Source organism: Corvus hawaiiensis, chromosome 6, assembly GCF_020740725.1.
Source record: "Corvus hawaiiensis isolate bCorHaw1 chromosome 6, bCorHaw1.pri.cur, whole genome shotgun sequence".
NCBI classification, from domain to species: Eukaryota; Metazoa; Chordata; class Aves; order Passeriformes; family Corvidae; genus Corvus; species Corvus hawaiiensis.
Window position 1 is genome coordinate 37175784 of NC_063218.1, and position 19206 is coordinate 37194989.

Genomic DNA, 19206 nt, shown 5'->3' on the forward strand with positions numbered 1-19206 from the left:
GAAGTTTATATGTGGGTATTTTCTCATTCTCTGTTCTTTTTTAAATATAAAAATAATAAAAGATAGAGCTGTGTCTAGTTGGGCCCAGAAACAGTTTGCTGTCACTTTGGTCTTTACAGGCTTGTTTATTTATTTTTTTTAAACTTAGACCAGTTCTATTTATTGCCTCATTACATGATTTAATACTTATTATATTCAATCTTAATAAATTATGCATCATATTTATAATTATTAAATAGAAAAAATATCTATATTAAGATGTAAGAATATCTTTACATGACTGGGGATTGTTTTTCATACCGTCAAACTTATTAGAAAATTGTATTCATTGCCATGCACATACCAGCCCAACTAAATTTTTGGTTCACATCTTTCCCTAGCAACTATGTGGTTATAATAAAGTTTGGCCTGGCAAGCCTTTGGAATTCAGAGTAATTTCTGACAGTAATCCTCCTGCTCTCTAACTTCAGAGTCTTGGTGTGCAGTCTATAGCCAAGTGAGACATTTAGGATTGAATTAAGACAACACGCTCTGTTGTGGTTTAATCCCAGGTAGCAACTGAGTCCCAGCAGCTGCTTGCTCATTCCCCCACCCCTGCACCAGTGAGAAAAAAAGTGGATAGAAAAGGCAAACTTCATGGGCTGAGATACAAACAATTTTAATAATTGAAACAAAATATAAAAGATAATAATCATTAGTCGCCACTACTACTACTAATTGCAATGAAAAGGAGAGAGAAATAAAACCCAAGAGAAATAAGTGATGCACAATACAATTGTTTACCACCCACTGACCAATGCCCAGCCTGTCCCCCAGCAGCCATTGGTTCCTCATGGCCAACTCCTTCCCTTATTAATATACTGGGCATGATGTTCTGTGGTATGAAATATCCCTTTGGACAGTTTGGGCCAGCTGTCCTGGCCGTGTTCCCCTCCATTCTTGGGCACCTCCTCACTAGCAGAGCACAGGAAGCTGAAACATCCTTGATTTATAGTAAGAACAACTCAAAACCAACTAAAACATCTGCCTGCTGTCAACATTATTCTCATACTAAATCCAGCTCTGTACCAGTTACTATAAAGAAAATTACTTCTATCCCATCTGAAACCAGGACAGTTTGCTTTACTGATTTATTTTGCACCACCTGAGATACTTAAAAATCTCCAGAACAAACACAGAGGTGCCCATCTGCTGTGGTTTACAGCTGCTGACTAACAGCTACAAAAAGAGACACATTTTTACATTGAGATAGCCAACTACAGCTAACAATGTAAGAGCTGACGAAAGGGCATAGGACAGTTTTTGGCTCAGGGTAACTTCCCCCAAGGGAAATAAACACATTGCATCTATGCTAAACTACGTGTACTATCAAAAAAAATGGGGGAGAGAAAGAAAAAATAGAAGAAACTAGAGTAGCTCAATTTCATATTCATATTTACATAGAGATTTTAATGTGCTGGTGGTTTTTTGGGTTTGGTTGTTTGGGGTACTTTGGTGTGTGGTAAAGATATTCTGCAAGTTTGCACTGACAGAGGAAGTGCTGGTATCCGTTATACTTACCAACATCTCTGAACCTAAAATAGTAGAACAGAAAGCATTGAAGAACTTCTTGGTGTATTTCTGGAGCAGTGAGTTAAAAAAGATTAGATCTTTTCTGTAAGGACTTCCTTCACATAAGTGGAAACAGATTTTCCCTTTGAAAAGTCTCAGTTTTAGTTTATTTTATTCCCTGCTTGACTTCTATTTGAACCATTCGGGTTTTGTCTGCTTATGAAGATCACATGGTAATTTGGAAACTTACAGATCACTGTACTTTGACTGATGATGAAGGAAAGGCTCTTTGGTCTTTTAAAGCTTTCAGTGAGCTAAGAAGACGTGTACACCTGGTGTGATTCCCATGATAATATGCATGTCCATTGTATTAGATAATGAATTAACTTGTGAAGTTCCAAAGTGATGAGAGAAACTATGCCCTGTGGATCTGCAATGAACAGGTAAACAGACAAACCAGATAAACAAGTTTGTTAAGGCCTTTCTGTTCTCTTTAATTGAATCAGAAAATTCTCCTGAGAATTGTACACCTCAGGCAACATGTCAATTATTTGGGGAACAATAAAACACTTCACAGACAGATTCATATTCACAAGCTCCTCATTACATTTAGCATACAGCAAGTTTTGTTGGCAAAACTTATTTACTTAAAATAAGAGGTGGTTAGGATATTTATCTACCTTCAGTTATAATCTCGGAGGAAAAACACTGTCTACTTTAGAGTGAACGTGAAAAAAAAATTATTTGTTTGCTGCATAAGAAGAGCTGTTTATCCTAGAATAACTGTCACCTTTGCAATTTGCCTTTAAGACAGATTTGAAAGAATATGTAGTTTCAGTAGAATATTTTCCATCTGAGAAATTGTAAGTGCCTTTTAAAGGTAAGCAAAACTTGTAACTCCATTTTGTAACCCAGGTAAAGATATACTATTGTGGAAAAAAGGCGCAACTCTTTCCACCTATTACTGTTTTCATTCTCCTTTTATTAAAATAAAACGGGTGAGGTGTTGGGGTCCCTCCCCTGCCATGTAGCCCTGGGAGAGGGGCCCTGAGGGCACAGACACGGGGCTTCCCTGTCCCTGCTCAGCCTCGTTCCCATTGGTTGGTTTGTGTTCCCTGCGCGGGCAGAAGGACCCTTGGTCCCGTGACTGGGACAGTTCCTCAGCAGAGCTCCGGCCATGCGGCTGGAGAAATAAACATCTCTCTGAAACAGCTAGCAAGAATCTGTCTGTCCATATATATTTCCTTTCCACGGGACTCCTGGTTTGATATATGCGTGTTGCAGGATCCCCACTGCAACATATTACCATCAACATTGGTTCATTTCTATTCACAAAATGAACATTTCTTCAGTCTATCAGCTTTGTTATTAACTGCTTCAATTGTTAGGACACATAATACGCATATGCATTCACTACATATAGAGAAGCATATGCTTATCACCAGTGTTTATCCACACCGCTATGACTGGTGGCCCGCTGCTTGAGGCAGTTCCCTTTGCGAGGGAAGAAGCATCTTCCTGAAGCTGACACTGAGCAACTCGCAACTGTTTGGGTTCATTGCTAGGTTTGGTTCACAGCTCCCACTTCTGGGTAACTCAACTATAAACTATCAGCGCTAAAATCTTTCTTTTCATAAAGTAGCAGTAGGAGATACTGTTTCCTAACCCTACTCTTTAACTATGATCTCCTTGTTATGAATGAAGAAAGGGCTTAAATTATTCACGCTATCTTCTTATCTGGCTGGCAGTAGGGAAATAAAGGCACTTTTTTTTTTTTCCTCGCTTAAGGAAACTTCACACGAGGGAAACACTACGGTGTTTTTACTCACTTCATCCAAGCTACTGTGAGCACAGCAAATCTGTCCTTCCTCCTTCCCACAGAACAGGTCTCTCCTAGCTGTTGGTCTGCCAGATGGATCCGGGCTCTGGGCTGACACTGTGGCCTACAAACGCGTCCTGGGGGCTGTTGTGCGATGATGGCACCCACCGAGGAGCGCCCGCTCCGTGGCCTCACGAGGCTCGAGAGTCCTGCCTGCAGTAAGGAATAACCAGTGAGAGTGGGAAGGCTTCCCTTCGAATGCCGTACTCACCTAGGCACGGGACACATCCACTGTTTCCTACTGTCACTGAGCGGAGCCCAGGGGTGACAGCCCTGCTGCGCTCCCGCAGGGGACAGAGGTCCCCGAGGCGACGCCCGGTCACCCGCCTCCCCCAACCCGGCCTCTCCTTCCTCAGCCCTCTCGCCCCGCCCGCGGCCGGGCAGCAGACTGCACCCATCAGGCCCTGGGCAGTCCGCCCAGGTACGGACAGCGCGGCCGAGCTCCGACTGCTGAGGCGGAGGCGGCACCGCAGCGAGGACCCAGCTTCCCCCCCGGGGGCGGCCCTGCGGCGGTGAGCGCCCAGGGCCAGCGCCGGCCTCCCGCACGGACGCTGCCCCTCGGAAGCTCCTCGGAAACGGGAATTCCGGCGCCCATCCCGCGCCTCTGCCCCGAGGCTGCGCGGGGGCGGCCGCGGCTGTACCGGCGCTCGCCGGCTCAACCAACCCCGCACTGCACAGCGCCGCGTCCAAGTGCGCCCGCCCCCGGTGCCCGGATTGACCGCATTGAGAGCCAATCGTTCGTGGGAAATCTCCGCAGCTGCCCAATCACCGCTCCGGAAATGGGATGTGGGTGGTGCCCCGGCGGACAGCGGGCTTGGTGGCGCCGCGGCCGAGGAGGGGCGAGCGCGGGGGCGGCGGCGCGGGTGAGCGCGGCCGGGCTCCGGCCGGCACTGCCGCAGGGATGGCGGCGGCCGCGGCGAGGGGTTCAACCCCCGTGGGGAGCGCTGCGAGCCGCCCCGTGACCCGCTGAGCGCCCTCCGCCTACGCGCTGCCGTTACCCCTCCCCGCGGGCCGGCCCGGCTCTGCAGTCGCCATAGAGACCGCGGCGCACGCCATGGGGCGGAGGCTGGGCCGGGGGGCGCCGCTGTAGCCCCCGCCCCGCGCCGCGCACACCATCCCCTGTGGGGCCGGGGGCGCCGCAGGGACTCGCCGCGCCGCCCCGAGGAGCCGCCGCCTCGGCCCCGTTCCAGGTGAGGATTCGTGGTGCTGCGCCGCGGCCGCCGCCGTTACCCCGCGCCCCGTCCCCGGGGGCGCTCCGGCCGCCTCGGCGGGGTGCGGCCCGCGGGCTCTGGCGGCTGCCGGCCCGGCCCCAGCGGCTGCTGCGTGGAAGCCGCGTCGTGGTTTCTGTCCCCGCGGGAGAGGGAGTTTGCCGGGCGCGGAAGCTCCAGGGGCCGCTGCCTGCCCCGAGAAGGGCTTATTCCAGTGGGGCAGGACGGGGCGATCCCGTCCGTGGAGTTAAGGTCGGTAGGTCTGGCGGGCTCCAGCAGCAGTCACCGCTGCCCCGGCCTCCACGGAGAACTCAAATTGATAGGCACGAGATTTTTTTTTTTTGTCCCTCCCACTTGCTGCAAGAAGGCAAATGGTACAGAAATTTACGTGTTCTGACGGCGAAAGATCTCCGTTTTAAAATAGCTGCGTCTGTATTTCCAGCTCTGGGTTGTGGCATGCGTGTGACGGCTGCTGTGTGGGCACGGCTGGATGGGAAGCGGGCTGTGTGTCGCCTGGCGCTCTAAGTGCTGGAGCCATTAGCGGCACTTGCATCGGTCCTTGCATACAGATATGCCTGGCTAGGCCGCGGGTGCGCACACCACGGCGGTCAGGGGGACCATACGAGCTGCGTGTGGAACGGCGTTAAAAATACGTTATTGTACGTACTTTTAGCTTTACAAAGAGGAAGTGGGGCAGCACCTTGTTCCCAAGTCAACTGATGATGTCTGGAGCTGCAGCAGCATCCTTAGGCTTCTGTTGTCACTCTAGAGCAAAAGCAATGAGAGGACAAAGCTCGCTACGAGGTTTGTAACCTCTGGTGTGAGCCAGAGCAGTTGGAAACAACTGCTAGTGTGTGGGGATGGGAGTGCAAATAATAATATTGATGTATGATCGTGGGGGCGGGGGGGAATGGACACAAAGGAATGACCCCGGAGGATACCACAGCCTTTTGAGAACCTTCGACCATATTTATAATTACGCTGGAAAGGGCTATAGAAAATGAGTTATAAAGTAGGTTGTAGTGGCATTCTTAGTTAGACACTATGTGCAGAACCAGTTTAATTTCAGCTTAAACATTCTAAATTAGTAAACTATATTGCAGGAATGTTGAGAGCATTAAAATAAATTGTACTCTATTTATTTAAGTATCTTGTTAGCATCAAAGCATGTGGTTAGTTTCCGTGTTGTGGTTCTGGAAAAAATGAGTAGATCTTTAGAATGCATTCTGTGTAGTAAATGCCATGCCTCTGTTGAACACATGCTAGCTATGCTTGTAGGTATGTTAGTTCATTTTAGCTGTTGTATCTGAGAAAATAAAAGGTTAGGGCTTATTTTGCTGCTCTTGTTTGATTTTGGTAATTTCTTTTGAAGTCTTAGTTACATGAATTCATGGTACAAAGATACCCAACATTTTTATTTTGTGTTAATATTGTCCAGTACACTTTCTTGATGATGATTCATTTGCTTTACAGTGTGAATTATGTTTAACAAAGTAGTAAAACTTTCTTAACTTGTTAAACCAGAGGTATATTTGTTAACATTTGTTTGGCCTGTCAATGAAATGATATATAGAAAAATTATACTGCAATAGTATGTGTAGTCATTTGTCAAAAGTTATTTTGAAAACAGTGCATCAAGATATAGTTTAAAAAATGTGAAGATGGAACCAATTATCCCTAACAAATACTTTGTTCGTCTCTAATATATTCCTGATGTACCATTATTTACTTGAAGCTCAGCATCTTTTTAAGCTTCCTGTTTGGGAAGGATGAGGTTAGAATGAGAAGAACAAATTGGGCGACTGGAATATTGTGACGTTGCTTATGTTTAGAGTAGTCGCTTTACTGCTGCTGCATACTGCAGGCTCTGGTTCTTCTAACATCACAAATTCCAGAGAGGCTTTTCTCAATGTGGCTGATTATATCAAGAAGATTTTTGAGTATGACAGAAGAGAGATATGAGTGGGCTTTTCCTTGTTCAAAACTGGCTTCTAAACGATCAGTTTCTAGCAGTGCTAGATATTTGTGTACAGAAGGTTAAGCATCTGCTCAGTGTGTGAAGTTGCAGTGTATGGTATATTAATATACTGCCGTGTTTTCTGTTTCAGTGAGGGCTTGTTTATCTATTGGGAATGAATTGGTACTTTACAAAGGAGATTGACAGTTTCTGTGTATTCCTATGTCTTGCCTTGTCTCTTCCTTTTTCTCTGGGGAAGCACTACACAAAGCCTTTGTGTTAGGCTAGAGGGGAGGAGAAACAGCTGCCTTTTCAGTACAAGACACCAGGATTCATTGTGGTTTTACAGGGATGCGTTGTTGTGCATGGACCAGCCACTGTCCTTCCTCCCTTGTTCCGTGAAAACACTCTCACCTCAAGAAACCTGAGCTTCCTTTGAGTAATCTCACAGAGCAGCGTGTTGTGCTGTGGATCTAGTAGACCAGCCTGATGGGCCAATTGTTAAAGTATTGGTATTGGTGGGTGAGAATTAAAACATGCAAAATTGCCTAAATACAAGGGGTATCCTAAGGAATTCAAGAGCTACAGGTCACATGTGTTTAAAAACTGCTTGTCATGAACTCGACTTCTTGTTCATGATCGGTGTGAGAGAAACTTGTTCAAATGTTTTACTTGTCTTTTTTTTTTTTTTCCCCCTGTTTATAGTATCTAGGGTACTTAAGTGGGAATTGAACATGTTAATTTTTAGAAGAGGAAATAAAAACTATTTCAGTTGGATAAGAGAGAACAACTAAATGGAGCAGTTTCATTTTTCTGCTTTCCACGCACTAGTAGAGTGCTTTAGTGCTCGTATTGTATTCTCTGTCATGCAGTGGCAGAATAAAAGTTGACTTCCCTCTTTTCATTAGAAATATTGAGTACTTTATAATGTGGCTTTTAGTAACTATATCTTGTATGTTCTTTCAAAATAACTTCTTTGAAAATATAATGTAGTTTTTTACTTATTCTTTACAACTTTATTTATTAAAATTTTGGAGTTGGAATACTTCCCTCTCCTTGCTTCAGTGCTAGACATTTAGTAGTGTGCTTTTGAGGGAATCTAGTAACTCGGAGTTTTTTTTTTAAGCTGCTCATGAAATCGAGGTGCCATTCTTAGCAGTTTAAATTCATAGTCTTTCTCTGTATTAGCTTATAGGTCGCTAGTCTTGAAACCCAAGTAGTGGAAAATTCAAGCAATAAAATCTGGCTTTCTGGCACTTCACCTCTTGATCTGCTTGAGAATTCTCTTCCCATTTTTGAGATGTTGTACAAGTCGTAACATTTGATCAGTTGTTTTTCAAAATTATTTTTCAATTAATGGAGATAATCATTGAAAACTTGAGAAGTTTTTTGGGGAGAAGGGAAAGTTTAATTGGAGAGGAGTGAGGAAAGGAGGGCAAATTGAGAAACTGAAGAAGTCTTGAGTGTTTTTAACAAAACTGTTTTGTTAAAAATTTTAAAATATTTTCATTGTTATGTTCAGGCATGTTTTTCTGTGGTTCTTGTCCTGTGTTTGAGAACTTGTCATCACAGAATTACATCACTCAAATGTTATTTCATGCTGTTGCTTTTTGTCTGAAGAGATTAGTCAATTATTGAGAATTACACTGATGAGGAACTCTATCCACTAATTCTTCCTTTTGGAGAAATGTGTGTGTGTTGCTTAGCCTTGCATTTCAGGGCAAGTAGTAGTTGGAAGAATTCAAGGCCTCTTTCATGGATGAAGTTTGCCAGATCACTGATGGCATTGGTGAGGAGAGTAATTTTCTTTCCAGTACAAAGCTGTCTGATGTATGAAGGAAGGGTAAAATATGCTGAACTTGCTTTGAGAGCTGGTAAAGGATATCAAGCCTCTTTAATACCTAGCCATATTTTTCTATCTAGGTGTTGCAAAGAGATTTGTTACTTGTTGCAGGGATAGGTTACTGTGTGGAGCTCACATGCGGAAAAACGTAAACGATCAGGTTTTGTGTCATCCTGGTCTGTTTATATAGAAATAATTTTATTATGTTTTTGATACACTTCTCTCACACCTGAAATGACACAAAAATTGTTCCAGTAGACTCATCTGCAGTTAGGAGAGATCTTGCCTTTCAGAGCTTGTGTCTTTTCAGTAATTTGGAATTGTCTCCAGTCAACACCTGCTTATTGATTCTGAAAGGGGGTTCGTTCTGCTCTCTGTCACTTCCCAGATAATTCGTAGATAGTATTTGTTACTTCTGTCATGCTCTGTCTCAGGATACTAATGTTTTGTGGGGGTTTTAGCAACACTTATTTGATATAATGTTGTTCAACATAGTAAAAATTAGATTGCTTTGTTACATGGTGTGTCAGCAGGATATGTCTTGTAGCTGTCAAGTTTACTTGTTGCCATAGTAATGCTTCAAATTCCACTTGTGGCAAGCAGTGTGACTTCTGAGAAAATGAAGTATGACTCTAGCTTTGCAATGTTGAAGAATTAAAAAAAAGGGAGGCAGTGATCTGTAAATAGAATATACTTTTCAGCATCAAACTGGTGACTTTTTAGAATGTATTTGTATTCTTGAGTTATATGTTGCCTTGAAATAATTATTTTCTCATCTTTCCATTTGTCAGCATCTTGAGTTAAATAGATCTAGAATGGGCATTATCAACTGATAGAAAATGTATCAGACGAAGAATGACTGTGCTGTTTCTCCAGTTGGATTGAATTGAATGCCCTGTTCATACGTGATGCTTTGATTTTCCATTTCCAGTTGTCTATAAATAAAATCAAAGTATAATTCCCTAAGTCAAGTCATCCTGGAACAAATTGTCATGTGGTACTCTGAGAGTTGAAGGAGAGGAATTCACATTGGGTCACTATTCTTTTTCGGTGTGAAGTTTAAGTGCTGTTTTGTTAAGCTCTAGAGATTGTTGTAGTAATCATGATGATTTTGGGTGAAATTACAGTTTTACAATTTTGAGCAAGACAGCGTATCCAGTGAGGAAACCTGTTGAACAGTTCATCTGGTTAGAGAAAATCTTGAAAGAATCACAGGATAGATTAGTATGAGGAAAGTATTGTTTGGTCTTGTGGGAGCTACATGCTAGCTAACCCAGTCAGTTCTTGTCTTGACCTGTCAAGAACTAAGAAATTGATGCTGAAGCTGGGGAGCAAACCATGACCCTCCCACAGTAAAGCAGATGTGTGAAGGAAAGAAGCTCCGTTATTGACTGTCTGGTGATAGTTGTTATTTATTTGTAGATGTACATAGATATAAGAATGTTTTTCACATGTTAGCTCCTGCAGATGAAATTGCACATTATTGTTAAACTAGTCTAACAGTTGGCTGCTGTTTTTAAGTGGAAAATGATGTTCTCTGCCTGGGCCTTTTCTAGTGCCCATTGATCTCTGAGCTACACTGAGTCAACTTGTTAACTTGGCAGAGAATGATTGTAAAAAGGGAGTTGTTTGTATTGCTTTTTGGCTGATACAGGTTTATAACTCTTGCTAGGTCATGCTGTTATGTGCAACTTCACCCTGAATGTGTAGCTCAGATAGTCATAACCAGATCCTTTCTTTTACTGTAGCCTGGGTGCTCAGCTGGCAGGTCTTCCTGCCTATTGTCAGTTCAGGGAGGACACAAGAGAAAGAGGAACATTTTACATGAGAAGCTGCTTTGAGGTGATGGTGCACTTTCTTCTCTGTTGATTTGAAGGAAATTTGGACAGGATGCTAATTTCAAGGAGGACATTTCTTCCTGTTGGTCTGATATATTTCATTAGTTTTGAGCCTAGGATACCTCAGTCATGTGGCAGTGCTTCTCTACGTATCTTTCCTTGATCAGTCAGTTTTCCCCTCCTAATCAGGGAGCAGCTGTACTTTGTCTGGCTTGTTGGAACTGGCAGTTAATACTTCAATTCTGTTGTGAAGCCCTGCATCAACATGTAATAGCTCATTGAAGTATATCTTTTTCCTGGAGTAAAAGTTTGAACAGAATTGATTTATGGTCTAAATCAGGACTGTGACTAACATATGAGTAGCTGTGCAGTGGATGTTGCTCATATTTGGTGTTGACATATTATAATGTGCTCTTATATTCCTTGCTCTGAAACATGTAAAAGCTGAATCTTGGTCTTAATAAATAATAATGTAGTTATTACTACTCTTAACTGTATTATTTCTGTTCTAGCTTCTGGTATTACTAAAAAATGTACACTATGTACACATATTTCACCCATATCATTGAATGTTTCCTGTTTCTCAGTAGAAATCTCATAATCCTGCTTGCCATATGATTGTGTATTTACATTATGCTCTTATAGAGTAGAAATTAGTCATTTAAATAATAATTTCAAAATGCAGAAGTATCTCACCACAGTTTAAAACTGAATATGCTCGAAGCAAATTTAATGACTGTTGGTGTATTAAAAAAAGAAAATACTTAACAATTTGTGTTGATAGAACTGTATTTCTTTCATGTAAATTCAAGAACTTATAGAGAATACTGTTACCAGTGTAGAGTTTTTACATTTTGCTATTATGGTGTCATGTGTAACTGTTTCCATATCTACAAAATTAAATCTGCTCTCAGTCAGTCTGAAGTAAAACTTCTGGTTTTAGACAAACTATTCGTATAGATCAAGTGTTCAAACATTCAAAATATACAAATATATGAGGTTATAGGTCAACAATAAAATCAGGATTATTTTTGTAGCCTGGACTTTAGTTTGGAGAGATTTGGAATTGAATGTCTTTATTTACGTACAGCCAGTATTTCTTAAAACATCTAACACTGTTATGCAATGCTTTGTATTATTTAAGTAAGGGATAAAATGAAAGCCTGTAAGGGTTTCTGAGAAACTTTACTCTTTTGTGTTTAGGAATAATTGTACATTTATTTGGAAGATAGTTAAAATCTGATCTTGCACTCTTTGCTCTTCTAATATGTAGGAAATTCTTACAATTTTTGAGAGTCTCTTGACCCCTGTGTTTGTAATACATAAACTTACTGATTTTTATGCCTCATCATTCTGCCATGTTTTATATTTTCAACTGATCCCAGTAATGTTTTTTGTGAACTTAAGACAGTCCCAGCAAACTAAATGTGCCTAGGATAATTGTATTTTCATAATGAAATACCCTTGTATAATTGACTTTCAAAGACAAAACCCTCATCACTTATCTCAGTCTAACTGTGTGAAGACCAAGGGAATTGTGATTATTGAGGCTAACTTTGTGTGTAAAACCAGCTTCCCTAGGACTTCCCTGAATTACGTGTGCTAGCTGTAGTCAAGTAAGAGCATATAGTGTAGAAAATCATTGTTTGGTCTTTTAAGAATTGTCAGTGATAAGGAATCCACTGAAAGAGTTAATGAAGTATTCTGTTAGTAGAGTATCTTTATTAATGCAAATTAAAGATCTTGGAGATATTTTTGTGGTTTAAGGAATCTAAAGATTCAACCTTTTAGTTGTATGATTTGTGTGTCAGAATGAAGATCTTTTGCAATTTCCTAGACTAAAGCAATTTTTATTAGATAATGTGAAGGAACTGAGCTTCATAATTTTCACATACATACTATCCAGTGTTCTAATATTTTGGTTTTCTGTATTTTTTTTGTTTGTTTTTAAAAAAGGTCTTTTCATGAAATATGAACACCAGAACTGAATATAATGTTCTAGCATCAATCCTCCATTGAGGAAATAGAGGTATTATGGTCTCTCTTAGTATTTATTTGCCTCTTCATCCATAGTTGTCATAACTTTAATACTCCAGCAAATGCATATATCAGAAGTAACTGATTGCTACATCATGGTAGGTGATGTTTCCATTTATTCTTTGCTCCTTGATGGATAATGTCTTCTTTTATCTAAGCTGACTCATGTGTAGTTTGATTGCTGTCTGTTTAACCAGTTGATGCCATTTGTCCTTTACCACTTCCTGATCTCTCTACAAACTTCATAATTCTTTCCTGAGTAAAAAATGTTTCAGTATTAAGTAAGAAATGGATTCCTATGGGAGTAATTAGATACTTGTTCAGTCAACTGACAGTTATATTTTGGGACCTATTATTTAGTATAGGATCTATTTATTTTCTGGCATTTTTAGTTTCTTAAAAAGAGACTGTACTATGTGATATAAACTTAGATGTCTTACAGAAGTGTAAGTGCCATCATAACTATTATCCTTATAGGCCAAACTTGTAATGCCATAGTAAAAAGTTAGTTTGATAGGAAGGGAAACTTAGTTGAATGGCTGTAGTTATAGTGTCTTCCTTTAATTCTTTAATAGTCAGGTTCCCTTATTGGACTGGAATTGGTATCGAGCTGATGGCCCATAGTTACCCAAGTAGTTTCATTTATCCTTTCCAAACGTTAACATCAGTTATCTGCTGGAGTGTTCTATGTTTCAGGAATATTTAAATCAGAGATCTCCTTGAAAATTCCTATTAAGATACAAGTTATTCAAATGCATCCGTCTCAACCTGCCTGACCTGGTAGCATCTCACTAATATTTATGATGGACTGGAAGACGCAGCGTCGTGGCGGCGGGGCCCGGGGCGCTGCCCGGCCGGAGCTGGCCAGGGTGCTGAGCCGCCCGGGCCTGGGGTGCCCGTGCTGCCGGCAGCCGCCCAGGCAGCAGGCAAGCGCTTAACTGCTTCGGTACTTGGAGAGGGCTGCCACTGACAGGAGCGTCTCGTCTTCCCATGTCACTGTATCCTGGGACATGCACGGATAATCTATATGCCTTTGCTACTTATACCAGAGAAAAACCTCTGCTGTTTAAGTTTTCCCAGAGCCACAGCTTCTGGCTTTTTGACATCTCCAGTCATGCTAAACTCGTCATCAGGACCAAATTGTTTGCTGTCAAAATTATACCAAATGCAGCTATACCATCCGTGAGCAAGGGATATAAGCCTTTTCCAGTGCACTTCTATAAGCAATCACTGTGCATTATGGTGAACTTTCAGACAGTGTATAAAAGGCTAAAACATTATTCTACCTGCAGCTTAACAATTTTTACAAAACACCTCAAGAGAATCCAATAAACAGCCTCCGAAGATGAATCTAGGGAGTAACACTTAACGTCTATAAACAACTTCCAGCTTATTGCAGGTATTGGTTTCCTTTTTTCCTCTATGACCCACAAATTCCTGTGTCCTGTCTATTTGTCCACACCACTCATTTATTTTTTTATATACTTTAAAGATGATTAGTGATAGCACTGATTTAAATTATTATTAAGCATACCCCTCTCCCATTACTTTAGTAATTCACTTTTAAAAATATCATGCCCATTTAGTGTTAGGCTGTATTCATTTGAATCTCTATGTAGCTACATTGCCAAATTTGCTGCCATTTTTTGTAAGTAGTTATGGTTGAAGACATGAATCCTCATTGATACAAAGTTCTGCATTTCTATAAAAAGTATATGTATATGTAATGTACATGGAATAGATATGTAAATAATGTAAACATATGTGTATATAGTAAAAACACATATACATGTAATGTATAAATATAGCTATGTATTAAAAAGTGTGTTGTCATATTCTTTTTAACAAAGTATGTTACCATAGCAGTATTATAAAAAATACTATGTTTCTGATTCCCTGAGCTAATTTTTGCTTTGATGCAGTTATACCTGGGAATCTTGAACAGAGCAGAAGCTCGTTGATGGTCACCTCAGCAATTATGAGGAAGTAGAAACAAGAAACGTGAGAGAAGCACAAAGCTCCTTGAATACTAGCACCTTCCTCCTTCTCCCCTTTTCCCATTTAATTCCTTTTCCTCAGGCCCTTTCTGGTGAGCTTTGGATGCCCTTCTGCTGTGCAGCCTCCATGACTCTCAGGCAAGAGCTGGAATTTCTTGACATGGTTTCTATTCCGTGTAGCGTGAAGTCAAAAGGCTAGAGCAGAGAGTCGGAACTAGTGAGTAATGGAACCTGAAGGAGGCAGCTGTAGATATATTAAAGGCAAAAATAGAGGATTAGTTTATTTATTTAGGCTTCATGTGTGTGAATTGTATGTTTTAGGCTAAACATGGTGACAGGAAGTAATTTCCATGAATTGTGTTTTTTTAAATCTTTGGCATGTTTTGATAAGCTTGCTTCATTTCTTATGCATCACCATATGCATGGCAATTTTAGTTCACACACAAACAAAAAAGAAAACTCTAACTAGTTGATTGAACTCTATTAATATTTTGAGAGCATGACTATTGCTCTATCCATGAGTGCTTTTTTCTCTTAAAAGTAAGATGTAAGCCTCACATACTTTTTTTGATTTTTCAGCTTTAAAATTATTACTGAACAATTGTTAGTGGTTATTGAAATCTTACTTACTAGCTGCCAGAGTGAAGCAAAGCTATTGGATGGAAGCAAATTAAAAACACTTTTTCCAATTCAATACTGGAGCATCAACACTTAAAACTTCTGAAAATGCACCTGAAACTTGAATCTCTTCTTTTGTTCCCATCACCAGCTACCAGCTCAACAAAATTTCCAGGAACAGATTGTCCTTTTGTCAGCCTTGACAACTGATAGTGACCAACAAATGGATTAAAAAGCATACTTTTGCTCTGCGTTTTTCTGCATGCTGTAGGGTCTTGTATGGTTTTAAATATTTAATGATGTGGTAAAAGCCCTTCCCCTTGGGGGGAAGGAAGTTCTGTGTCGCTAAAAGTGTGTGATCACTTCTCTAGCAAACAATGTAGAAATCTTTATATAATTCTTTCTTGTATGTAAGTAGTGCCATATCAAAAATAGGTGTATATATGCTGAACGTAATTAGGGGAAAAAATGCTTTAATCCAGAACAAAGAAAGCCTCCATGGTATTGGATGTAGTCAGGATTTGCCTCTAATGTGTTTTCTGTGGGAAAGGTAGAAAATATTAGAATTTAGTTAAAATTCAGAGATTCCTTATGAAATTATGTTGAGGAATATCCAACCAAAACTATTTAGAAAAGTGAAAAGAATGTTAAGAATTGTGAACATTTTATCTAGTGTCAACAAAATTATGGGAATTCTTGTCCTTTTTTTCAATAACCACTAACAAGTTATTTTTGGAAAGATGTCTAAGGATAAGTACAAAACCACAGGTAATATAAGTTATATTTTCCTCTAGTTCTTTTCCATTTTTTAGTAAGGGACTTTCTGCACTGAATATACTTAAAATGTATTTTCAGTAACCCACAGAAATTTTCTTTTTCATGTAGTTGACTGTTGCCCACTTCAGCCATTGTAAACTTTTAGCATTCACAGTATCCTTTGGCAAGAAGTTGCACAGATTAGTTTCTTCTGAGTCTGGCTCCTGCTGACCTATTTTGATTTTTTTTTTTGGTTCCTTTATTAAATGACATCATAAATAGCTGATTCCTAGCCAACCTTTCTATCTCCTAATGGTTTTGTAGACTGCTGTCAAGTACCCCTCTCTACTTCCCATCATCCCTTGAAAAAATTGTAAGTCATTACTTAATGTGGAAATTAGTCTGTATCCCTGACTATCTTGTTCTATTTTCTTATTTTCTGAACATTTTTTTTTGAGGTAGGAAGGGCTAGAATTGTATACAATACTCAAGGTATTAGTGAACCATGGATATATACATGATCTTCATGTTGTCATCTGCTTTGTCTGAATTCCTAACTTTTTTTTTTGACTGCTATTTAGCATTGAGTTGCCATCTTTTTTTTTTCATGTATGTCATAATAACAAGATCCTATTCTTGATTTCTAATAGTTTCTCATATGTTTAATGATCAGTTAGGATTATTTTTCTGATAAACATAATTTTACATGTACATACATAGAACCTCATTTACCATTTTATCTCCTGGTTATACAGTACCATGAAGTCACCCAGCAGTTCCTCTCAGTTGTCCCTTTAATGGTTTAGATTGGGACTTTAAAGATCATCTAGATCCATCCCCTGCCATGGTTGCCAGGTTGTTCAAGGTCCCATCCAGTCTGACTCCTTCTTTTAAAGGAGCATTGTGTTTACATACCCAAGGAATCCATTCCAAATTTGAAAGCAGAGCTGTTAATGATCCAGATGGAAGATCATGAGTCAGGTTTTCTATATGTGAACACTTAGTGCAGAAATATTTTTTTAATGGAACCTGAGTGAAAATATTGATCTTAATAAATGATAGCTCATCAGCCTAAAAAGGGTAGCTCTCTGTGCTGTACTGTATATTTACAGATGATCTAGACAAGATGCAAATACTGAAATTACACAGTCTGGTGATACAAGGGTATTACAATTAGCAAATATGAAGATGGAAGAACTGGAGAAAGACCTTGCTACTCTGAGGTAATAATGAATGAAAATTATCATAAAGCAGTTCACATAGGATAAATAATTAAAAAATTTACAGAACTTACTTCTTTTGAATGTGGTCTTGCAGGTTCTGTGAAAATAGCAGATTAGTGCTTGCTAACAATGCTAGCCTCCACATCTCAGAGGGGATGTTGTAGAACTGGAAAAAGCACACATGTGGTGATCAAAATCAGCAAAAGATCAAACAGTTGAAGAGCTAAATGAGAGGGCACATGGTAGTGGTGTATTCCCTGTGTAGGACTGAAAGGTGAACAGGGAGCAACTTTACACTGCCTTCCTGTACAGGGGTTAATGAACCTCAAATGTAACTAGCAGAAGACAAATGGAAACAAAGATGTGCTTCCCACAGCATGGAATTAGGTTACAGTTTGCTTACAGTAGAGTGTTACGGGTGGTAAAGTTTTCATGGTTCAGAAAAGTTCTGATGAACTTGGAGACAAAAAATCTTAAATGCCGTCTTTGGCTTTGTTTTGTGTCCCTGCTTGCTATATCCCCAGAAAATATTCTGGCATGTGTGATCATATGCTTTCTGTGCCCTTGCATTTTTCCTTAGATACCAGCTGCTGGCAATAGTCAGGAACAGAAGATTGGACTAGGTGGATCTTTGGTCTAATGCAGCCTGTATCCTCTTCTGATTAGCTGTCCATGCTATCTGCTTTTCTACTGCCTAACCTAATTTTTTCCTGCTGCAAATTAAGTTGATATTTCTGGATTTGTCCCAACTTCAAATGCCTTTGCCAAAGTTCCCTTTTGGTTCTCTAATACCTGTCTTCCATTTCTGCCCTTGAAGGATCTTGGATTAGGAGCTCAAATTTCAGTCGCTGTTGCTTGAAGCCATCTTGAGCTGCAGCTATAAAACCAGAGCATACTCTGACTAAGCCACATTGTTGACTGGAGCTCCTGTACCTTTGTAGTTTCCAGCACCAGCATTTTTTAGGGACAAACTGGTTAGGCAGTCTTAGATGAGATACCCATCTCCTTTGTTGTTTTGTATTGTACTTGTAGATTTGATGTTGCCTGAGCCCATGTGATCATTGTGGAATATTCTGTGAACAAGAGAGACTTCCTGGCACTGTACAGAGCCTCTCTCTACTGCTGTGCCAAACTGAACATAAAGTAGTAACTCGTAGTAACTGCCCTGCTGGCAGCGTATCGTATGTTTATTCACCTGCCTTAGTGCCACCTTCCTTCACCAGAGCCAGGCACCAAGCCATTTCCCACCTCTCCTGTCATTTGGCAGTTCATAAGGACCCACTTATGTGGCTGTATCCTACCCACAGGTGCTAGGAGTGGTGACATCACTGCTGATTTGGTCTTAGCATGAATGTCTCTGTGGTTTTTCATCTTCTCTTTGTGCCTGACTTTTTTAGTGCTCTTGATCTGCTGCTGGAAAGTACAACCCTCCTTGAACAGCTGAGGTATTTCCTGCATAAACTGTAATGTTGATGGTGTGTCTTTCCTCCTTAACTCTTTCAGGGATTGCTGTGCTGTGTGGCAGGATGGGTGTACGTTCCCCTCATTGAGGAGGCCTGTCAGAGTTTGGTAGATGTCCTGCCCTATGTGGACTCGCTCATGTTCCATCTTCCTGTCAGCTAGGAGTCATCCTGCTTGGTGTAGTAGTTGCTGTCCTCATTTCACACATTAGCAAAAAGAAGAGCTACTGTATTTAAGGAGATGGAATTACCTATGTATGCACAGCCAGTGCCCTCTCTTTATCACAATGCTGCAGCAGATTTAGTTACGTGCCCTGAAAATAAGGATGCTAAGAGATGAGACATTACAGACTGAAAAAAGATCTTTTCCTCTGTTCTTTTTCCTGTTCTCCTTAGCAAGCTGTTAGGCCTCACTCACCATGTTTTTGTGATGTGCTTTAACTGATATATCAAGAGAATTTTCAGGTTTTGTTCATGAGGTCCAGGTGGCTTCATTGCTGGTGCTGCAGCCTGAGCACAATGCTGTGCATGCAGTCGTGTGGCTGCCAGCTGGGCTGCTTCTGTGCTGCTGGCAGCCCTGTTGATCACTTGAATGCTGTCAGTGCAGACAGCATTTTGCTATTCACATGCCATCTAGCTGAATGTCTCTTCAAAGTTTCTCTGCCAATTTTCTTGTACTTTAAAAGAAGTTAAGTGTTATTCCCACTTGTAATTAGAGTTTGCCTGAACTTTACTTCTTTGGGTTAAGCATTTCGCTGTATATATGCCCTTGCATCATTCTTGCACAGTCCATAGCAGCAGCTCTTCTCCTCTGTAAATTGCTGCATATCTGCTGCAAA

The 19206-nt window shown here is 40.7% G+C and overlaps 2 protein-coding genes across 6 annotated transcripts in view; one reads left to right on the forward strand and one right to left on the reverse strand.

The window, feature by feature from the left end:
• Positions 1 to 642: 642 nt before the first annotated feature.
• LOC125327677 (collagen alpha-1(I) chain-like) lies at positions 643 to 5096 on the reverse strand. Its single transcript, XM_048307464.1, has 4 exons — positions 5027 to 5096; positions 4542 to 4828; positions 2851 to 4452; positions 643 to 2509 (listed from the first exon to the last, which is right to left on the reverse strand). Exons 1-3 carry the CDS (start codon positions 5094 to 5096, stop codon positions 3562 to 3564), a joined length of 1248 nt encoding a protein of 415 aa, XP_048163421.1. The 3' UTR covers positions 643 to 2509; positions 2851 to 3561.
• The window catches only part of TTBK2 (tau tubulin kinase 2), an 85319-nt gene continuing 70404 nt past the window's right edge, over positions 4292 to 19206 (forward strand). For all 5 annotated transcript variants that reach the window (XR_007204141.1, XR_007204142.1, XM_048306263.1 and 2 more), the window contains exon 1: positions 4292 to 4620. The gene's annotated coding sequence lies outside the window, so the exon portion shown is untranslated. The remainder of the gene's footprint in view (positions 4621 to 19206) is intronic.

Excerpts from the sequence above, each read along its gene's own strand:
- LOC125327677 (XM_048307464.1), bottom strand. The coding sequence starts at position 5,096 with ATGCCACAACCCAGAGCTGGAAATACAGACGCAGCTATTTTAAAACGG. Across the intron at positions 4,829-5,026 it reads ATCTTTCGCCGTCAGAACAC|GCAGCGGCCCCTGGAGCTTC; the intron begins GTAAATTTCTGT and ends TTCTCGGGGCAG. Across the intron at positions 4,453-4,541 it reads CCGGCCCCACAGGGGATGGT|AGCCGGGCCGGCCCGCGGGG; the intron begins GTGCGCGGCGCG and ends TGGCGACTGCAG.